Source organism: Micropterus dolomieu, linkage group LG17 (genome assembly GCF_021292245.1).
Source record: "Micropterus dolomieu isolate WLL.071019.BEF.003 ecotype Adirondacks linkage group LG17, ASM2129224v1, whole genome shotgun sequence".
NCBI classification, from domain to species: Eukaryota; Metazoa; Chordata; class Actinopteri; order Centrarchiformes; family Centrarchidae; genus Micropterus; species Micropterus dolomieu.
This window is the reverse complement of record NC_060166.1, coordinates 29,185,715-29,201,917: the sequence shown is the minus strand read 5'-3', so window position 1 is coordinate 29,201,917 and position 16,203 is coordinate 29,185,715. Positions and strand designations below refer to the sequence as shown.

General features: G+C 42.8%; 1 protein-coding gene across 8 annotated transcripts in view; it reads right to left on the bottom strand.

The window, feature by feature from the left end:
* The window catches only part of robo1 (roundabout, axon guidance receptor, homolog 1 (Drosophila)), a 202,505-nt gene that overhangs the window by 40,392 nt on the left and 145,910 nt on the right, over positions 1–16,203 (bottom strand). For 7 of the 8 annotated variants that reach the window (XM_046074722.1, XM_046074726.1, XM_046074720.1 and 4 more), the window contains one exon: positions 449–606. In XM_046074722.1, coding sequence (XP_045930678.1) covers positions 449–606 — 158 coding nt within the window. Of the gene's footprint in view, positions 1–448; positions 607–2,718; positions 2,736–16,203 lie in introns of those variants that run through there. The other variant, XM_046074725.1, reaches the window with a different exon arrangement.

Genomic DNA, 16,203 nt, shown 5'->3' with positions numbered 1-16,203 from the left:
TGTAAATCAAATGTAGAGGGTTGTTTGAATTCTGCAGGTGCTGCGACTGCTGAGTAAAACTTTCTCCTGTTTGACTCCGGTCAGCCCATTTCTCTCTCCTGATCTACGCTTCTTCTAGTTGATTTCATCAGCAGGCCATTCCTAATCAATGCACTGCTGCTGACTGATGGAGAAAGACAGATCCTATCTACCTTGGTGGTTGTAGCCACCAAAATTGGCTGCTTTGGGTTGGGTAATTGCTATATGTGAATAATGAGCCAAACAAATCAATCATCAAATCAACAAACACTGAAGTGGTGGTAATGACTTGACCTGCATCACTGGGTCTCACACATTAAAAACATCATCCTTATATTTGAAGCAGTCTTTAGGCAACAATAGATTAGTCTGTGTGTCAGCAATAACAATGTTAAAGTCACTGCAGCATATAGGAACAAAAAAGGCTCACAGTGATTCTCTCATCTCGGTCGTCAATGTTTATTCCATCTTTTTTCCATGATATGGTGGGTTCAGGATGTCCACGTGGAGGCTGACACTCCAGGACCGCCGGCTCTCCTGCTGCTACGATCACATCTGCTGGGTTTTGTCTGAAGTCATCACGTAAAACTGCAAGAAAACAGAAAGAGGAAGAAAAGGAAAAGATGAACAAAATATGACTATATCCTCCATGAGAAAAAAACACATTAAATGAACAGTTAAAGAAGCAGATAATTAAAAATTTATATTTATGAAGCTGAAAGGCAGCTAGTATAACAGCAGTCGAGGTGTTATAATTACTTCTGCACAGATGACAATATGTAAGGCACACATCACTACTGATTTACTGCACATAGCACATGCAAACTGTAACAATTTCACCAACAGTTCTTCACAGCATACAGTAATGACTAAATAGAAAACAGGTATGTATGGTGTAGGCTACATATACTTGATACTTTTAATGGCCTACATTCTCCCATATAACCTTACTGCTTCACAACAGCGATGATGAACGCATATCTGAGCCCATCAACATCTCCAATAGCAATGACATTCCTTTTTGTTGATCGAACCACACACAGACCTCCATCATCGCTTCTTCATCTCTCCTTAACAGTGCATATTTACATCCCCTGTGCCCATACACCTATCTTAATATAGATGAAAATCTACATTAGAACCAATCCACAATTGCTGCCTTGCTAAAGATGGTGGTAGGATATGATTCTTTTTTGCATTGATTTTCCCTTAGAGGTACTGCAAAAAGATGACAGAGCCATTGATTTTCATTATTCGGGCATAAAGGCCCACACCTTCTCATTCCCAGTTCAAATTTGATACTGAATAGATAAAAAGGTTTAAATTAACTGAACAATTGCGATTTGGGACTAAAATGATCTATTATCTATTTTATGAGGGGTAGAGAAACAACATATCTCTGGACACTGTTATTAAACTGGAGGTTTATTGAGAGGGGAAAAAGTCATGAAAAAGCAACAAGTTCCCTTCTGCATACAGTGTGCCAGTAATCATTTCCCCAGCTTCTCTGCATATATGTAAAAAAACCATATGAAAACAGTGCTTGTAAATTTCAGGCTGAAATTTAGGCCACACACAAAGTATGCAAGGTCAACGCAGTCTATGCATGTGTATTGCTATCCCTTTGTATGTATGGTAAAGTAATGTGACTGTATGCTTTTATGTGTTTTGGGGATAAAACCAGGCTTTTGCTGTCCATTGTCTCACGCTCCTCAGCTTGCTCTAAAGTCACCTCAGTCACAGATCAAAGTCAGGCTCACCCCAGGAACCCTCACCTACTGACAGCCAACAAATTCCTGACTAAACCCTTTTAGCACTTAATTGGTCATTGCCGAGCACAAATACTGCTCTCTGCTTCTTGTAATGTGGAATGGGAACCCAATCCAACAGTAGGAACCCGATTTTGTAAAATGGGTGATAATAGCTTCCTTAGTCCTTTGCTGCATAATCACACCCACACCTCCTTGTATACAACTGTAACATTACCTAGCCTCAATTCTTACACATAGGAACAGTATTTATTAAATGTATTTTGTAATTCATGCTGTTGCCCCCCCTATGAGAGTGAGACATTTTTTCCACAGATATATGCACAGGGTGCTGTATACAGGTGAATAATGATTATGTGTGTGACCCCTAAATTTTCTACACTAATTCTGATCTAACTCAGACTCAGCAGTGCAGCTGCATTGTGAGTGAGCTCATTTGGTGTGGTTAAAAGTAGATACAGTCATCCAGGAATGCAAACGTAAACACTAAACATCCGATCCATTAGAGCACAAGGTCCATCTGAAGAAACACGTCCTCTATTTGCATCAGCAGAGCTAGCCTGTTCTGAAGAGCATTATTGTAAAATTCAGTCTTGAGTATCCAGGTGAATCAAACATCGAAGATACTGTGGCCAGACTTGGCTCAAATAAAATACAAAGGTTTTTAATTTTTGTTTTTTTAATTTCTTATGATATTATGCTATTTCCTGTTTTTGTTAAGTGAGTTAAAAAGTGTAAACATATTTCATCAGCTGATGACAATGACTGAGCTATATCCTGTTGCAGTATGTTAAGAAATTCAAAATAAAGAGAAAATTCATGTTTTTCCTGCATGGCTATTTCCGAGCATGTAAGAAATGCTTGGTTGAGTAAGTCAGTAACTTTAACTTTGACATAAAGTTCACATCGTCTCCTCTCAGTGGGTCTCTACCTCCCCTGCTGGCCTCACAGTAACTCTTTCAGCTAACATGCAGATGTATCTGTCCCTCTGGAAAATAAAAAAGGATGTGTGGGGAGGAAAAAAGGAAAAAAAGGTATGCTGTACTGACTAGTTGGAGGCCAGAGGGAGAGCTGGCATCATCCAGTGTTTATACCAACAGTGCAGTGACCTCCACCCCTCCTTAACAGCACTCACTCCCCCACCTTGTTGCCGTCTCTCCTCCTACAAACCAACACCTCTTTGTTATATACACAGCTGAGTGCTGCACAGCAGACAGCCCCGAACATCTGCGTAGTGAAAAACAAAATCCTCTGGGATGTAGGCAGAGTGAGCCAGACAGTCTGTCAGACAGATAGACAGACAGACCCAGATCTGGATGGGGTACAAAGCCCCAACTCTTCCGCCAGAAGCCCTGTCCGATCCAGAGCTGTGGTGGAATTGGTTGCCTCTGGCCCCCCTGGTTTAAATAAGACATTCAGCGTCCCTGCTTCCTGCATACATACTGCATAAGGCCTTGCACGTCTGCATCCCTGGCTATTCCTTTTGTAGGATCCAGAAGTGGTTGAAAAAAATGGGATAGAGAGGCTCTCACGCTGTGTGCTGTCCTGAAAGTGTGTATGTGTGCGGTGGGGTCCGTGTCTGTGTTTGGGATAATGAGCCTACTCTACCATTCTGTCTCTCTAGTGAGCCTGCAGCTGTCCCCTAGCAGATAATATTTCCTGTGCTATTAACAGGGAGGGCAAACTCAATGTGTGTGTGTGTGTGTGTGTGTGTGTGTGTGTGTGTGTGTGTGTGTGTGTGTGTGTGTGTGTGTGTGTGTGTACAGAGAGATTTTCAGTTTGTGGCTTAATATGTGGAAATGGGCCAAAGTCAGGGGTCCTAGCATGAAGACGTCTTTGTCCATCCTGGATTTTTCAAATATGCTGATGACGGGATGAAACAGAGAGAATATCCGGACCTGGACAGATACCAATTTGATTTGTCAAGGTGAAGGGATCTATTCTGCATTGTATTTCCTCTTTTCAGTGGGCTAAGAACAAAACACGTCTTATCTCATCTGGCTGACATGCCTTGCTGCAATACAAACAGCTGACTGTGCATAAAACAACCGTATCTATCAAAGCAAAGGTTTAGTCTGCCGTGGCAAACATCTGCTGGGCCCTGTCAAGCCCAGTCTAACCACACACTACTGTACTGTATGATAAATCGCTCCCCGGGTCCACAGTAGCAAATTGGAGCTGTGCTGAGGCTAATGCAATTAGCTGCCATCATTTCTTACATCCAAACCCTCCTTTAAAAGGTCAGCTGAGATGGCTGCTCTCATCTCTGAAAACTCCCAGGTTCACCACCCCACCAAACTATCCCCTGTCCACCCACACACTTGCACATAGGCGCACACACGTGCACATGCGCACGCACGCTCACACACACACACACACACACACACTGTCTTTTCCTCAGGAAATTGAAAACAGATGTTTAAATGTCAAATTAAAATGAGATTCCTGTGCTGCCCCTCCAACATTAATGAAAATGAAGACTTAATGCCACACACAAGTCTGGGTGGGAAGATCAGATGAGCTTTGTTCTGAGGAAATTAAACCAAGTACAACAAGCTTCCCCACAAATCTTTGGAAAGATACAAAAACAGACCCACCAGGGAATTAAAGATTTATCAGATGGCACCCAGAGTCAATCCTGCAGATATACAGAGCACAGCATGGGTCTTGCCTTTGGCTTTGACTTTTCCTTGAAACAGAATGAGCATGGCTAGTCTCTCAAGGGAAGCAAAATTAATGATTACAGCAAGGACAGGGAACTAAAGAGAGGAGAAACTGTAGAATCAAAAGAAAAAGAAAGATCTTGCTCCATATAATGAAAGCTAAACTATCTCTCCTCCTTGTGGTCTCTCCTCCTGGTTTCCTGAAGGTAGTTCTGCTTCTTTTAAACTGAACAAATGTACTCTATTTGCTTCAGAATCTGCCACAGTGTCAAGCTATCAGGGCTCAAACACCATCAAATATTACCTGAGGACATAACAAACACTGAGAAAATATCAAATGGCTAAGCAGCCCCATATGTTCATGGTTATATGTGACAGCTTAAAGCCTCAGCTGCAGCAGAATTGCTCTTTCTTTCCCACTGATTTACTGTCAAGTCTCTCTATGATGTAGTAACGAGAAAGTCAATGTCTAAATAACAGTGATATATAAATGTACATATAAGAAAAAGGCCAACGCATGAATGCCACAATAAAAATGTTCACATGTAAAGTGTTAAAAAGTAGCTACAGAACATTCAAATCTGCCCCATTCATTCAACAAATGTGTGTATTAAAACAGGGCTTACATTGACTGAGCGCCTCTCCAATCCAGTTCTACTAACTGTACAACATAATTCCTCTGCCCCTTCAACTTTGTTTATGCCATGAGCAAAAATCTGCCTTATTCACAGTACAGCTACGTTGTGTACTAAGCCCTTCCACATTGATGCTTTTCACCTTGCCTCCAGCTCTGTCCTGTGGGACAAACACCTCTCATTCTCTCCCTCCATGTATCTCCCACTTTGTCTCTAAATTTCTCTCTCCCCTCTCAGCATTTGACCCCCTTATCTTACCTCTCTCTCAGCTCACACACACACCAAGCAGCTTACATCAAAGACAGCCTCATACCAATGGTGTGTTAACCCATGGCACTCTATTGCAAAGGCTGTTGCAGGTAGGTAATTTGCCAGCGGCGTGCGTGCGTGCGTGCGTGCGTGTGTGTGTGTGTGCGTGTGTGTGTGTGCGTGTGTGTGTGCACTGCAGAAATCTGTATTTTTGCTGGTGGGTGTGAAGATATAACAGGACTCCTACTGTACTCGGGAGAATCACTGCCTCCTTCCTCTCCCTCCTCCTACTCCTTCCCTTGTTCCCCCCTGATCCGACCACGAGGGAGATGAGATTGGAAATGGCAGAATCCCCTCTCTTCTCAATCTGGCTCTCGTTCCTCTGTTCTGAGCTCATGCCTACCCTGTAAACACCATCAGCACGCAAGCTGCAGGATGCCCGTATTACTGTCTGGGATGGATGATTATAGATATAAACTTCACAGCTATGTACACATACACAAATAAAGAGATAAAACTGACATGAAGGGAAGTTGTAAATAATAGTGAAAATCACAATAAAGCAATACACTTTACTCTCCTAAATGTTTTGTTCTTTCAGAATTGAATTTATGGATTTCACATTTATTTCCAAATGCCCTATAGACAAATAATTTAGAAAACAATAGCACCTTACTAGACAACCATGACATTCAAAATGAGGTCACATCTGCAGAGTCACATTGGTTAAAAAATGCTTGACAGCCTAAGTGCCTGGTTGAATGCAAGACACCTTGTGGACACCCGTAAATATGTCAACAAGAGCATACAGACTGTTACCCAACTGGCCTTTAGGGTTTGCACCTGCACAACCCCGAATGCCATGAGGTCATCCTCCAGACTCAGCTCAGCTGTGATGTCATGTCACTGAACAGAGACAGGATGACCCTATTAGCTCTTAAAAAACAGAGAGTCTGAACAATAAACTATTTAAAACTATATCTCTAACTATACACAAAGCAGGCATACATGTGCTGGTCTTACTTGCTTTGTATAAAAATAGGACCAAATGGAAAAACATTATGTTTGAAAATCATTTGAGACATCTCTCGCCCATTGCAGATCAGATGAGACTGTGACACTGCGTTTTGATCAGCATCCATAAAATGAACAGCACATGTGCTACTGACTGAAGACATAAACAGATACAAATGTAAACCACACCATGTAGGGAAATGAATCAGGCTGGCCCTGCTGGTGTGTGGATTGAAGCAGGGGTAAGGCGAGGGAGGTAAAGGCATTTACAATGTGCTGCGCCAGGTGATTATGGTCTATACCTGGCACTAGCAGCAAGGGCAGATGGCTTTGCAGACCTTTCAGTGGCACAGCAGAGTGCATGTCTGCACTCGCTGTGGTCTAGTGAGGCTGTAGAGTGCCGAGTGTACAGGGTTAAATCTCAGCGTTTCTCCCTCTAGGCATACATTACGTTACACACTTTAAGAAACACATGTAGACCCCATGTGCATTAAGATCCAACAGCAATTATGTCTGTACATAAAGAAACACAAACATCTGCACACACATGGGCGCACACGCATACACCACATAAAGGAAACCTTACCCCATAGCTGCACAGACACAGAGGCCATTGAGTGCCTGTGTTTGCTTAAATGGTTATAAGTCTTCTCGTCAGGCTTGGAGAGAGAAATGGCGTTTGGCTAACATGACGAAAGGCACAGAGGGCAGCGGGGAGGCAGGTTTATGTGAGTGACTGAGTGAGTGAGTGACTTGGCACCTCATAGTTCAATAAACAGTGCCTGTTTGATTGGAGTGCTGGGTGAGCAGGAGTTGGACTAAAATAAAGAGTGTTTCGAGTGCTGGGACTGCCTAGGCAGGAATGTCGGAGAAAAAAAAAAACACAGCTCGAGAACTACTCTCTATCTGTCCCTGTCCAAAAATGTTATAAAAAGGAAAAAATACAAATCCTATAAAATCCCGATAGGAACACCCACAGCCACACTGCCAACTGTGTAATAAACATGTGTATGGGATTATCACATTTAAATTTAATGATTAAAAAACATAGACAAGCCATTAGTGGATTTGTCAGCTTCTAACAGAACAGACTGCACACCGCATATGAAAGTCATATCATGGTTACTAAATGCACTGAGACATGTACATTATAGTCTTCTCACTGGGGTAGGCCACGCTAACTAAAACATTCCGTTTACGCAGCATAGAACTGATGCCAATGGTATTCATTCTCGAATACTTTTTTATGAGTTTCACAACGCAGTAAAATAATAATGTGGCAGTAAAGGTGAGATGCAGGTTAATCAACATTTTTTAAAGTAAAGAATTACCTTCATTTGCTCCACCCTTACAACATAAGACAACTGTGAGCCAGAGCAACACTGTGGCAGTCAACTGCCAGTACTTAAAGAAGCATGTTTATGATATGTCCTCATTCATAGGTGGAACTCAACTGCTTATTCCCTGAGGACGAAGAGGAATTGAGAACCCCAGTAACCATAGCTCTCATCACTCACTCTGCTGTCTTGAGCCTGAAGCTCCCTACATAGAGATACAATGGAGCAGATGTAACACTATAGTACACACACACGTACACCTGTACAGTATGCTCTCTCATTATCTGTCTCTTTCTCCCTCTCCCTCTCACACACACACACACACATACACCAATGACTGAGGCAATGGGGCTCTGATCTGCCCCCGTGAAATGTATCATGGGAATAAACTCCTTCCTGCATACACGTATGTATACAATGTGCGCACAATGAAATGTGGGTGTTGCATCCAAGCAAATACTGAAGGCAGGCAAAGAATCTTTTCATCAATGTAATTTGCAGCTAGTATCTGATAAATATCCACATTCTAAACAATTTTCATATGAGCCACAATATAAATGTTTTAAACAGCATGTCTGTGTGTCTGTTATTATAACTATGTGATTGACACACCTCAGAGTAAGTCTATCTTTTTAAAGACCTTGCTGTAAATGTTTCTATTGCAGCTACTTTCTACTGAAGGACCAGTTCCTATGAAAACTGTTGACAGTGTGTTCTGTGGATTATCCAGAGTAATGGGGACATTGATTCTGGAAAGAGCTGTTGCTATAAAATCTTTTAAAATGTAATTTTTCAATGCTGTGAGCACAATAAACAAAATGTACATCTCAGAGAGGATTACCTCAAAACTTGGCCAAATAAAACCAGCTATCTGCATGGGTAGATACTACTTGGAAAAACATGTTTGTTACAATTTGGGTCAACCGACACTTTATGAACTCTTTCCTCTTGCCTCTAAATGTTTCACTGTTTTCTCACTGCTGTTCTCTCTTCTCTGCCCGTGTTTAGCTTTACTAGACTGTGGTAGTCTGTCTGAGTCTTCACAGTGTAATAGGATTTTACACAACACAGAACTGGTGAGTATATGCAGATCGCACATTTGTCACCATAGACTGCTCATTACAGTAAATCCCTTTACCTCCAGAAAAGCAGGCGTAAACCCGCCAAGAGCCATGGAATATCTTTATCCACTTGTGCCTAAATCCCACTACGTGTTTTACACAGCTCAGTTCACATTGTGTCAGTTATGTTTGCTGACAATATCCCACTGTGAGCTGCCCTCCCATCTGTGTGGCCTCACCAGCTAACCCTCTCCCAGCATCTGCAAAGATGAGGGCCTTATTAAAACAATCTTCCCAATTAACATTCCTTGCCCCTGGAGCCCTACCAGCACTCCCCGTGGACCTCCTATACTGCTTCTCCAGATTTGACCCCTCAATACAATGACAAGGAAGCTGTGTAGGACCCAGATAAACCACGGGACCCTTGAATATGAATGGACTGAGCGGGGGATGTGAGGCAACTTGTTTTTCTTTTTTGTGTGTTTGTGTGTTCATCTGTGTACCGTGTGTGAGAGAGGGGAAAAGAGAATGAGGGAAAAAGATGCATGATGCAGGATCGGATAAATGATTTAGCACCAGTCAGGGCAGCACAGTCATCACAAATGCTCCTAATTTGATGTGACATGCATTGACATGGGCTCATTTCCACAGGGTGGATAGCTCATGATCCCAGACAGGAAGGAGTACTGTAAGATGAGCCTGTCAGCTAGTTAACTCACACCATCAGAGAAATTACATCCATAAACACAGCCTGCTTTCCTGCAGAGTGCCATTTGACCTGCTGCTTACCCTCATCTGAGCATTTTGAAACATCTGCTGCAGATCCTTTCACCTCTCTATTAGCCTGAGATCTCAAGCCCAGATTACAGGATGCTCTCCAGTCTCTTGCTCATCTTCCCAAAACAAAGATATATTATCGACAAACAGTGAAGACTGATACAGTGTTATTCTATAGTGCTGCTGTGAAAACAGGACCAGGCAGGGGGATGAGATCCTGGTGTGGAGCTAGAGATGAGACCTCTTACAATGACTGCGGGTCTGGCTTTGCTTCATATCAGAGATAATGTAAATCACAAACATTATACAGCCCCTTGCCTCAACTCAGCTGGACCTTCCAGTGGTTCATGTACAACAATGTCCACTGCTACAGCATAGTACGGCAGAGTTTAGTATGCTTGTGGGAGCAGGCAGGTGTGTTTGTTTGTGTTTTAGTTCTCCCTACTGACTATGCTGCCAGTCTGTTTGGGCTACACTTTATTAATGTGCGCTTAATGAGAGCTAGCGGCCATGCGGTGTGCGGATGTTCTCTCTGTAGTATATGTCAAACAGACTAATTCAAAGCAGAAAAAGTTAGAAATCTCCCTTTAATCTTAAATAAGTGTAATGGAAATTTTAGCCTAATACACTTAGTTTCTGGTGAAAGTCTAATTTAATAGAGGTTTAGGAAACAGTAGGAGTGAGCGATTGTTGTGGAGAACAGAGTGTCTTGGTCGGGACAAGACCATAAACTAGGATTACATCAGCGGCTGTTACGGAGGTGACTGGGGAAGAGTAATATGATAGCAGTTGTGTGGAGGGAAACAGGCAGGCACAGAGGAAAATGGTGAAGGAAAAAACACAAGGGGATCCAATGTAATGTTACAGCAGATCCCTCAGCCTTTCGTCATGGCCACTTTCATTTCCACCATGCTGATCCCTCTCCATTCACTTTACCAGGCACAGGGGAGACAGGGAGAGAAGGAAAGAAGGAGGAAGAGCGACACAGAGAGGAAAAGGTTGTAGAGGTTAAGTAAAAGTGTGGAGGTGGGGGGTCCTCCAGAGATAGAAGGCACAGGAATGTTAAAGAGGGTGAGACAAAGCAAATAAGGGTACTGGGATCCAAACATGTGCTGCAGCTCCAGAGGGGCACATCTTTCTCTGATCAGCTGCCGTCCCCTTTTCAATGGTTTCCACATGGACCCTAAACTCTCACAGATGGACCCGGGGAAGATGAAAAGATGTCCGTATCCCTATCTAAGAGGGGATCTGTTACAGTGGGAAGAGATACCAAAAGGAACGGAGCGAGGGAATGCTGTCAGAGATAGTGTGCCAGAAAGAAATAAGAGAGTTGAAATTTCATCTTTTGCACTTGCCTACCACGTGAGTGTGTACGCCTATGTGATCTTTGCCAAACACTTTGGTGCTATAGCTTTTCACTACATTTGTCAAGTTGTCCAACATTCAATATCATCATAGCTGATGCCAAGGAGAAAGTTTTGTAAGTGTGCCAGAAATTACCCTGATCCCTGTGAAATTGACGCTATGTAAGGTTTCAAGAGTGATGTTAAGCCCTGGATTTTCCATCTTTACATTTTCATTAGACGAAGCACAGACAAAAGAAAAGTGCCTTCTTGGGTTTTTCTCCTTTGCTTTATTGTATATTTTGCTACTGTTAACATGGCTAAAACATCCTGGTGAGCTGATTTACAATCCCTCTCCCTGTGGTACAGAGCCAAGCCCAGCAGCAGGGGAAATGTAAGGCTACTGCACCAACTCTACTGAGAGATGACTCTAAAATATCTGCCAGATTTATTGAAGTGGGAGAGAAATCTTTTCCTCCTCTGAGGTACTGCGTTCCTCTTGCTACTAATTCAAACATGGCAGCCAGAGACTGGCCAGATGAAGAGGGAGGAGTGTCGAGGTGTATTCTGTCTAAATATATTGTTGTGTGTGGTGATTTTTTCTTTACTGTACTTTCTGCTTCAGCATTGACTTGGCCTGCCCTTTCAAAGACTTCCCCATTTTTTATAATTGCCAATGCTTTCACAAAGCTCAGCTTTCAAAAACCGCAACAGGAAATTTCCCCCATTATGTTTTTTTTTTCTCATACCGCTGTCCATTAAAGTTACATTCACATTAGTACTGTAATGTTAAGATTTCTGTATAATGTAAAACAACATACTATTGAAAAAAAATGCTAAAAGATGACAGACAACAGCTGGCTTTGCTGGGTGACATTAAAAGAGAATATTCAATACTGGTGTCATATCTTTTCAATCCCATCCCCAGCTGGCTCTCTTTGTAATACAGTTAGCGATGGGTCTTCAAAAGATTGACATCTGAAATATTTAAATACACACCTAATCACATTGAAGAGGCTTCCTCTGGCAATTAGTCCTCTTGGTAAGAAGACCAACCCTGGTATGGTATAAAACCTCATCAAATATACAATATAATGAACTTATTAAAGATCAGCCGTTTGGCATCTTTCAATTTTCTTTTAATAAAAGCAACCCATCCTCCTGGTTCTACTTTGTATTTTATTTTCTCTTTTTTATTTCTCTGTTGCACAGCCTGTTGTGGCTTTAAGTAGGAAGGTAACTTTTCACAGGTTCTTTATTGAAAATTGTCATGCAAAGATCTACAATGAACAAGCTTTAAACCCTGACCCTGAAGTCTTATCTCTTCCCCTCTTCTCCTCCTCTACACTGTTTTGCTGAACAGGTGTCTGCAGGGACAACCACCGGAAGCAGCAACCTCTAGTTCACCCCTTCATAAAAAACTCCTACTCAGCACGGATGCCATTCCCAACATCCAAGGGCATGTGGTCTGCCCAAAGCCCCCGTGCACTGTAGAGAGATTACTCTGAGAGGAACAGAGGAGCCCATCTGGAAAGAACTGGTTAGATGATATTGAGGATGAGGGAATGCAGGGTCGAAAGACAGATATTTTTTGGGGGGGGAGGGGGCTGGACTGCCAGAGCACCAAATTGTGTGCTGTATAAATCAGGCTACGAGAGAGGCAAGACTAGATGAAATAAGAGCTCATGTGAAGGCCAATTTAAACCTCGTCAGTCTAGATTATTTAAGAGAAAAAAACCCACTGAATTACAAGTGAAATATAATCTAATAAGAGCTTCAGTAGGACGCCACATATGCAGAACTTGGCTACTGGATGCCTGGCTGATAGCTGTGTGTGTTAGCCTCCAGGTTCCACATAAGGGTTTAAAGGCGTGACAAGTTCACTGTGTTTGAGGTCAGTGGCTATGTGTACACACAGCAGTGTGTTAAGAGCTGCTGGGTTGGGTGGTCAGTCTCATTAGCACCTGCTGACCCAACCGGTTCACCGTGCTGACAGAGCAGCAGAGCTGGGGCGTATAGCAAGCAAGCGTGGAAGCAAACATTAAACACTCCTCTATGGCAGCAAACAAACTGTCCCCTGGCAGGAAGAGAGAGAAGGAGTATGAGGTCAACAAGCAGGGGAAGAAGCCCCCACAACAATCATCCTCTCCCTCAGTATCTCTTCAACAAACTGAACGTCATCAGCACAGAGAGGTCAGGACTCAGCGAACAGATAAACTCTCCCTGCTCTCCTGAGATAAGACATGCCTAACGTGCCTCACATGGGGAGACAATTTACTACAAAATGCTACCACCGGGTCCCCTCTGAGCGAATCATCAAATAAATCATGTTTAGTTTCTGCCAGGCTCAAATATGCCAACAAAGCCATGATAAGAGTGCGTGCAGCTAAAAAGCTACATTGTGCTCAACAAAGGGGATAAAGCAAATCAGGGAGAGGATGTGATGGGGCTTGTTGCCCTCTGGAGCAGCAGATGAGGGTGTTCAGTTTGTTGTGGAGAAGAGCAAAATAAAACAGAGCAATTCACGTTATGCGGGTGAGACCTGCCTGGGAGCACAGGCCATATGGGTGACATCAATAACATGTTCCTCCACTATCAATTGAGCATAGTGTTATATTCGGTGGATTGCAAAGTAAGTCTTCTCTGCTGATTAATGCAAGAATAGAGTAGGTATGCTATCTACTGCAAAATATTGTGTGTCATAACACAGATAGCCACTCACTAGGCTATTTTAGACTCCATTCCACCTGATTTGCATCTTTTTGGAATGTGGGATGAAACTGGCACACCTGGGTCACATTATGTTGGACGGAAAACTAAACATATTTCGACTTCCCCTGCAACCAATTCAATCTGCCCGCAAAGCTGAGCACTGATTACTAACATCCCCCCCCTGCAGTACCAGAGTACATATGCCATCTATTGTATGAGTCCCCACCATGTTGTCTGTATCTGGGAGAGATAACATCTCAGCAAGCCCTCTCTCTGTGGACCTCTGTGGCTTTCTGAGACGTTAAGAGCCTGTGGGAGGCAGCACACCTGCACAACAGACAATAGAAATGAGTCCTATAGATTCTGCTGTTCTTTGAAGTGGCGATGGATGTGAGCTCAATACCCCAAGCTCTGTGGTTTCAGCACGCAGCCTTTGTGATGAGATATGGCTTTAAGATGAGTCGACCAGAGCTTTTAAGGACATTTAAGTGTTTGGTTGACCAACCATTCCACATCAGACAAGGTGTTCACATGAGACGTACACAAAGCCAAAATTACAAGGATATCTGAAGGAGGTACATACTACGGTACTCATCCACTGCTGTCTGATCTATCCAAATTTTCATAGCACAGTTAATTGGCATGGGGTAAAGTATCAAAACAGAGACAGTGAAAATATACATGTGGGGGAGAGACAAATCATAAACGATGACCGGAGAGCTACAGTATGTTTGGGTTGGGGAGCGAAAACATCACACAGACAGAACTTTAAATTCCACACCAGGAGTATCATAGCCACATCTAATATCTCTTCCTTCAGTCTGTGGTGTACCCTATTGTCTAACGGGCCTCTTAAGCATAAACTAGCTGTGAAATATGACATCATAAAAAGCAGTGGGTTTTTCGATTATGAAGAATCTATGAATTATTCAGAGGCAACTAATGGCAATATTCTTCTCTCAATCTTGCTGCTTCCATCCCTGTCTCATAGGTCTGTTTTTTCTCTCTTACGGCCTTTCTCTTTAGCTTTTTCTCTATATATCTTTTTTTTTTATCTCATCTCTTCATCCCTGTCCCTCTCTCATTTCCATCCTGTGGGAGGTGTCGCACTATTGTTGAGGGAAGATCTGAGAGAAGAAAAATAGGACCGGCGTCTAGAAAACAAGGGAATTTAACACTGTGACTGACTGGTGCTAAAGTGGACACCTCACCTCTTAAAAGGGCTACAGCAAAGTCAAGGGAGTGGAAAACTTGACTACTAAACAGAAACATCCCAAGCATGCCAGATGCTGTTTCAGTGTCAACTCTGTCATCGTGTGGCTAAAAACCCCGGAGTGTTGTCCTTAAAATCCCGGTGTCTGACCCTCTATCTGTCACTATCCATTTTACCATCCCTTCTTAACTACACACATTCAGCACACCTTTATTACATTTACTCATTTGGCAGACGCTTTTATCCAAAGCGACTTACATTTGTGGAACAACATACAAGCATCAACGGAGCATCAAATACAGATCTACAACTGACAATACATACTAGGAAGAGCAGCAATAAATACTAGTAAGACCTCATAGTACATATCACATCAATGGGGTAAATACCTAGGGAAGGAAGTAAGAGTTAACAAAAAGTGCAATCAAAACAAAAAAGTGCAATCAAGATACAAGATAATTGTAGGGGATAGAAGAAGAAGAGCACAGGAAGTGCATGTTAGAGGTTAGGAGTTAGATGTGTTATAAGAGGAAGTGTTCTCCGAAGAGATGAGTTTTCAAGAGCTTCTTGAAGTTAGAGAGGGACGCCCCTGCTCTGATGGTGTGTGGTAGCTCGTTCCACCATGGTGGTGTCACAGATGAGAACAGCCGGGACTGGGATTGCTTTGTGTGAAGGGATGGCAGAGCCAGGTGGCATTCGTTGGAGGAGCGTAGCGGGTGAGAAGGAGAGTAAGTCTGTATTATGGAGTTTAGGTAGATGGGTGCGGACCCAGTAGTCACTCTGTATGCAAGCATTGGTGACATGAATTTGATTCTGGAGCCCACGGGGAGCCAGTGGAGGTCACTGAGTAATGGAGTGACATGAGTCCTTTTCGGCTGATCAAAAACCAGACGCGCTGCTGCGTTCTGAACCATTTACCTTATGTAGCCTTATATAGAATAATAACTCTTTTACAGTACACCACAGTGGTTAACTTTGCTTGCTTAAGCGTGGTACTGTAGGAGCCACTAGGGGAATGAACCAGTCACAGAAATGCATCTTCCCTCAGTGGTGACAGACAAGGCCATATAGTATGTCCCTGCATAGTGATGAGTAATGATCTCTCTGGGGTTCTTTGTCTTGCCACATCTCATGTACGTCCTGCTTTCTAGCCATACAATTCTCCATAAAGAAACAAAAGCAGACGGTACCTGTTAATGATCCCTCTACATGACCTACTGTTTGTGTAAGTACTCAAAACCATACAATGTCTACAGTACCACAAAATGTTTCAGTTAAGGGATGCTTAGGGTAAGGGTCATGTTTTAGACTGACTCTTGCCCAAATTTAGACATTAGGGCTACATTATCTGTTCCCAGTGACTCGTGCTGGTTATCAGTGGTGCACTGTTTACATTTCAAGCAAAATGGCTG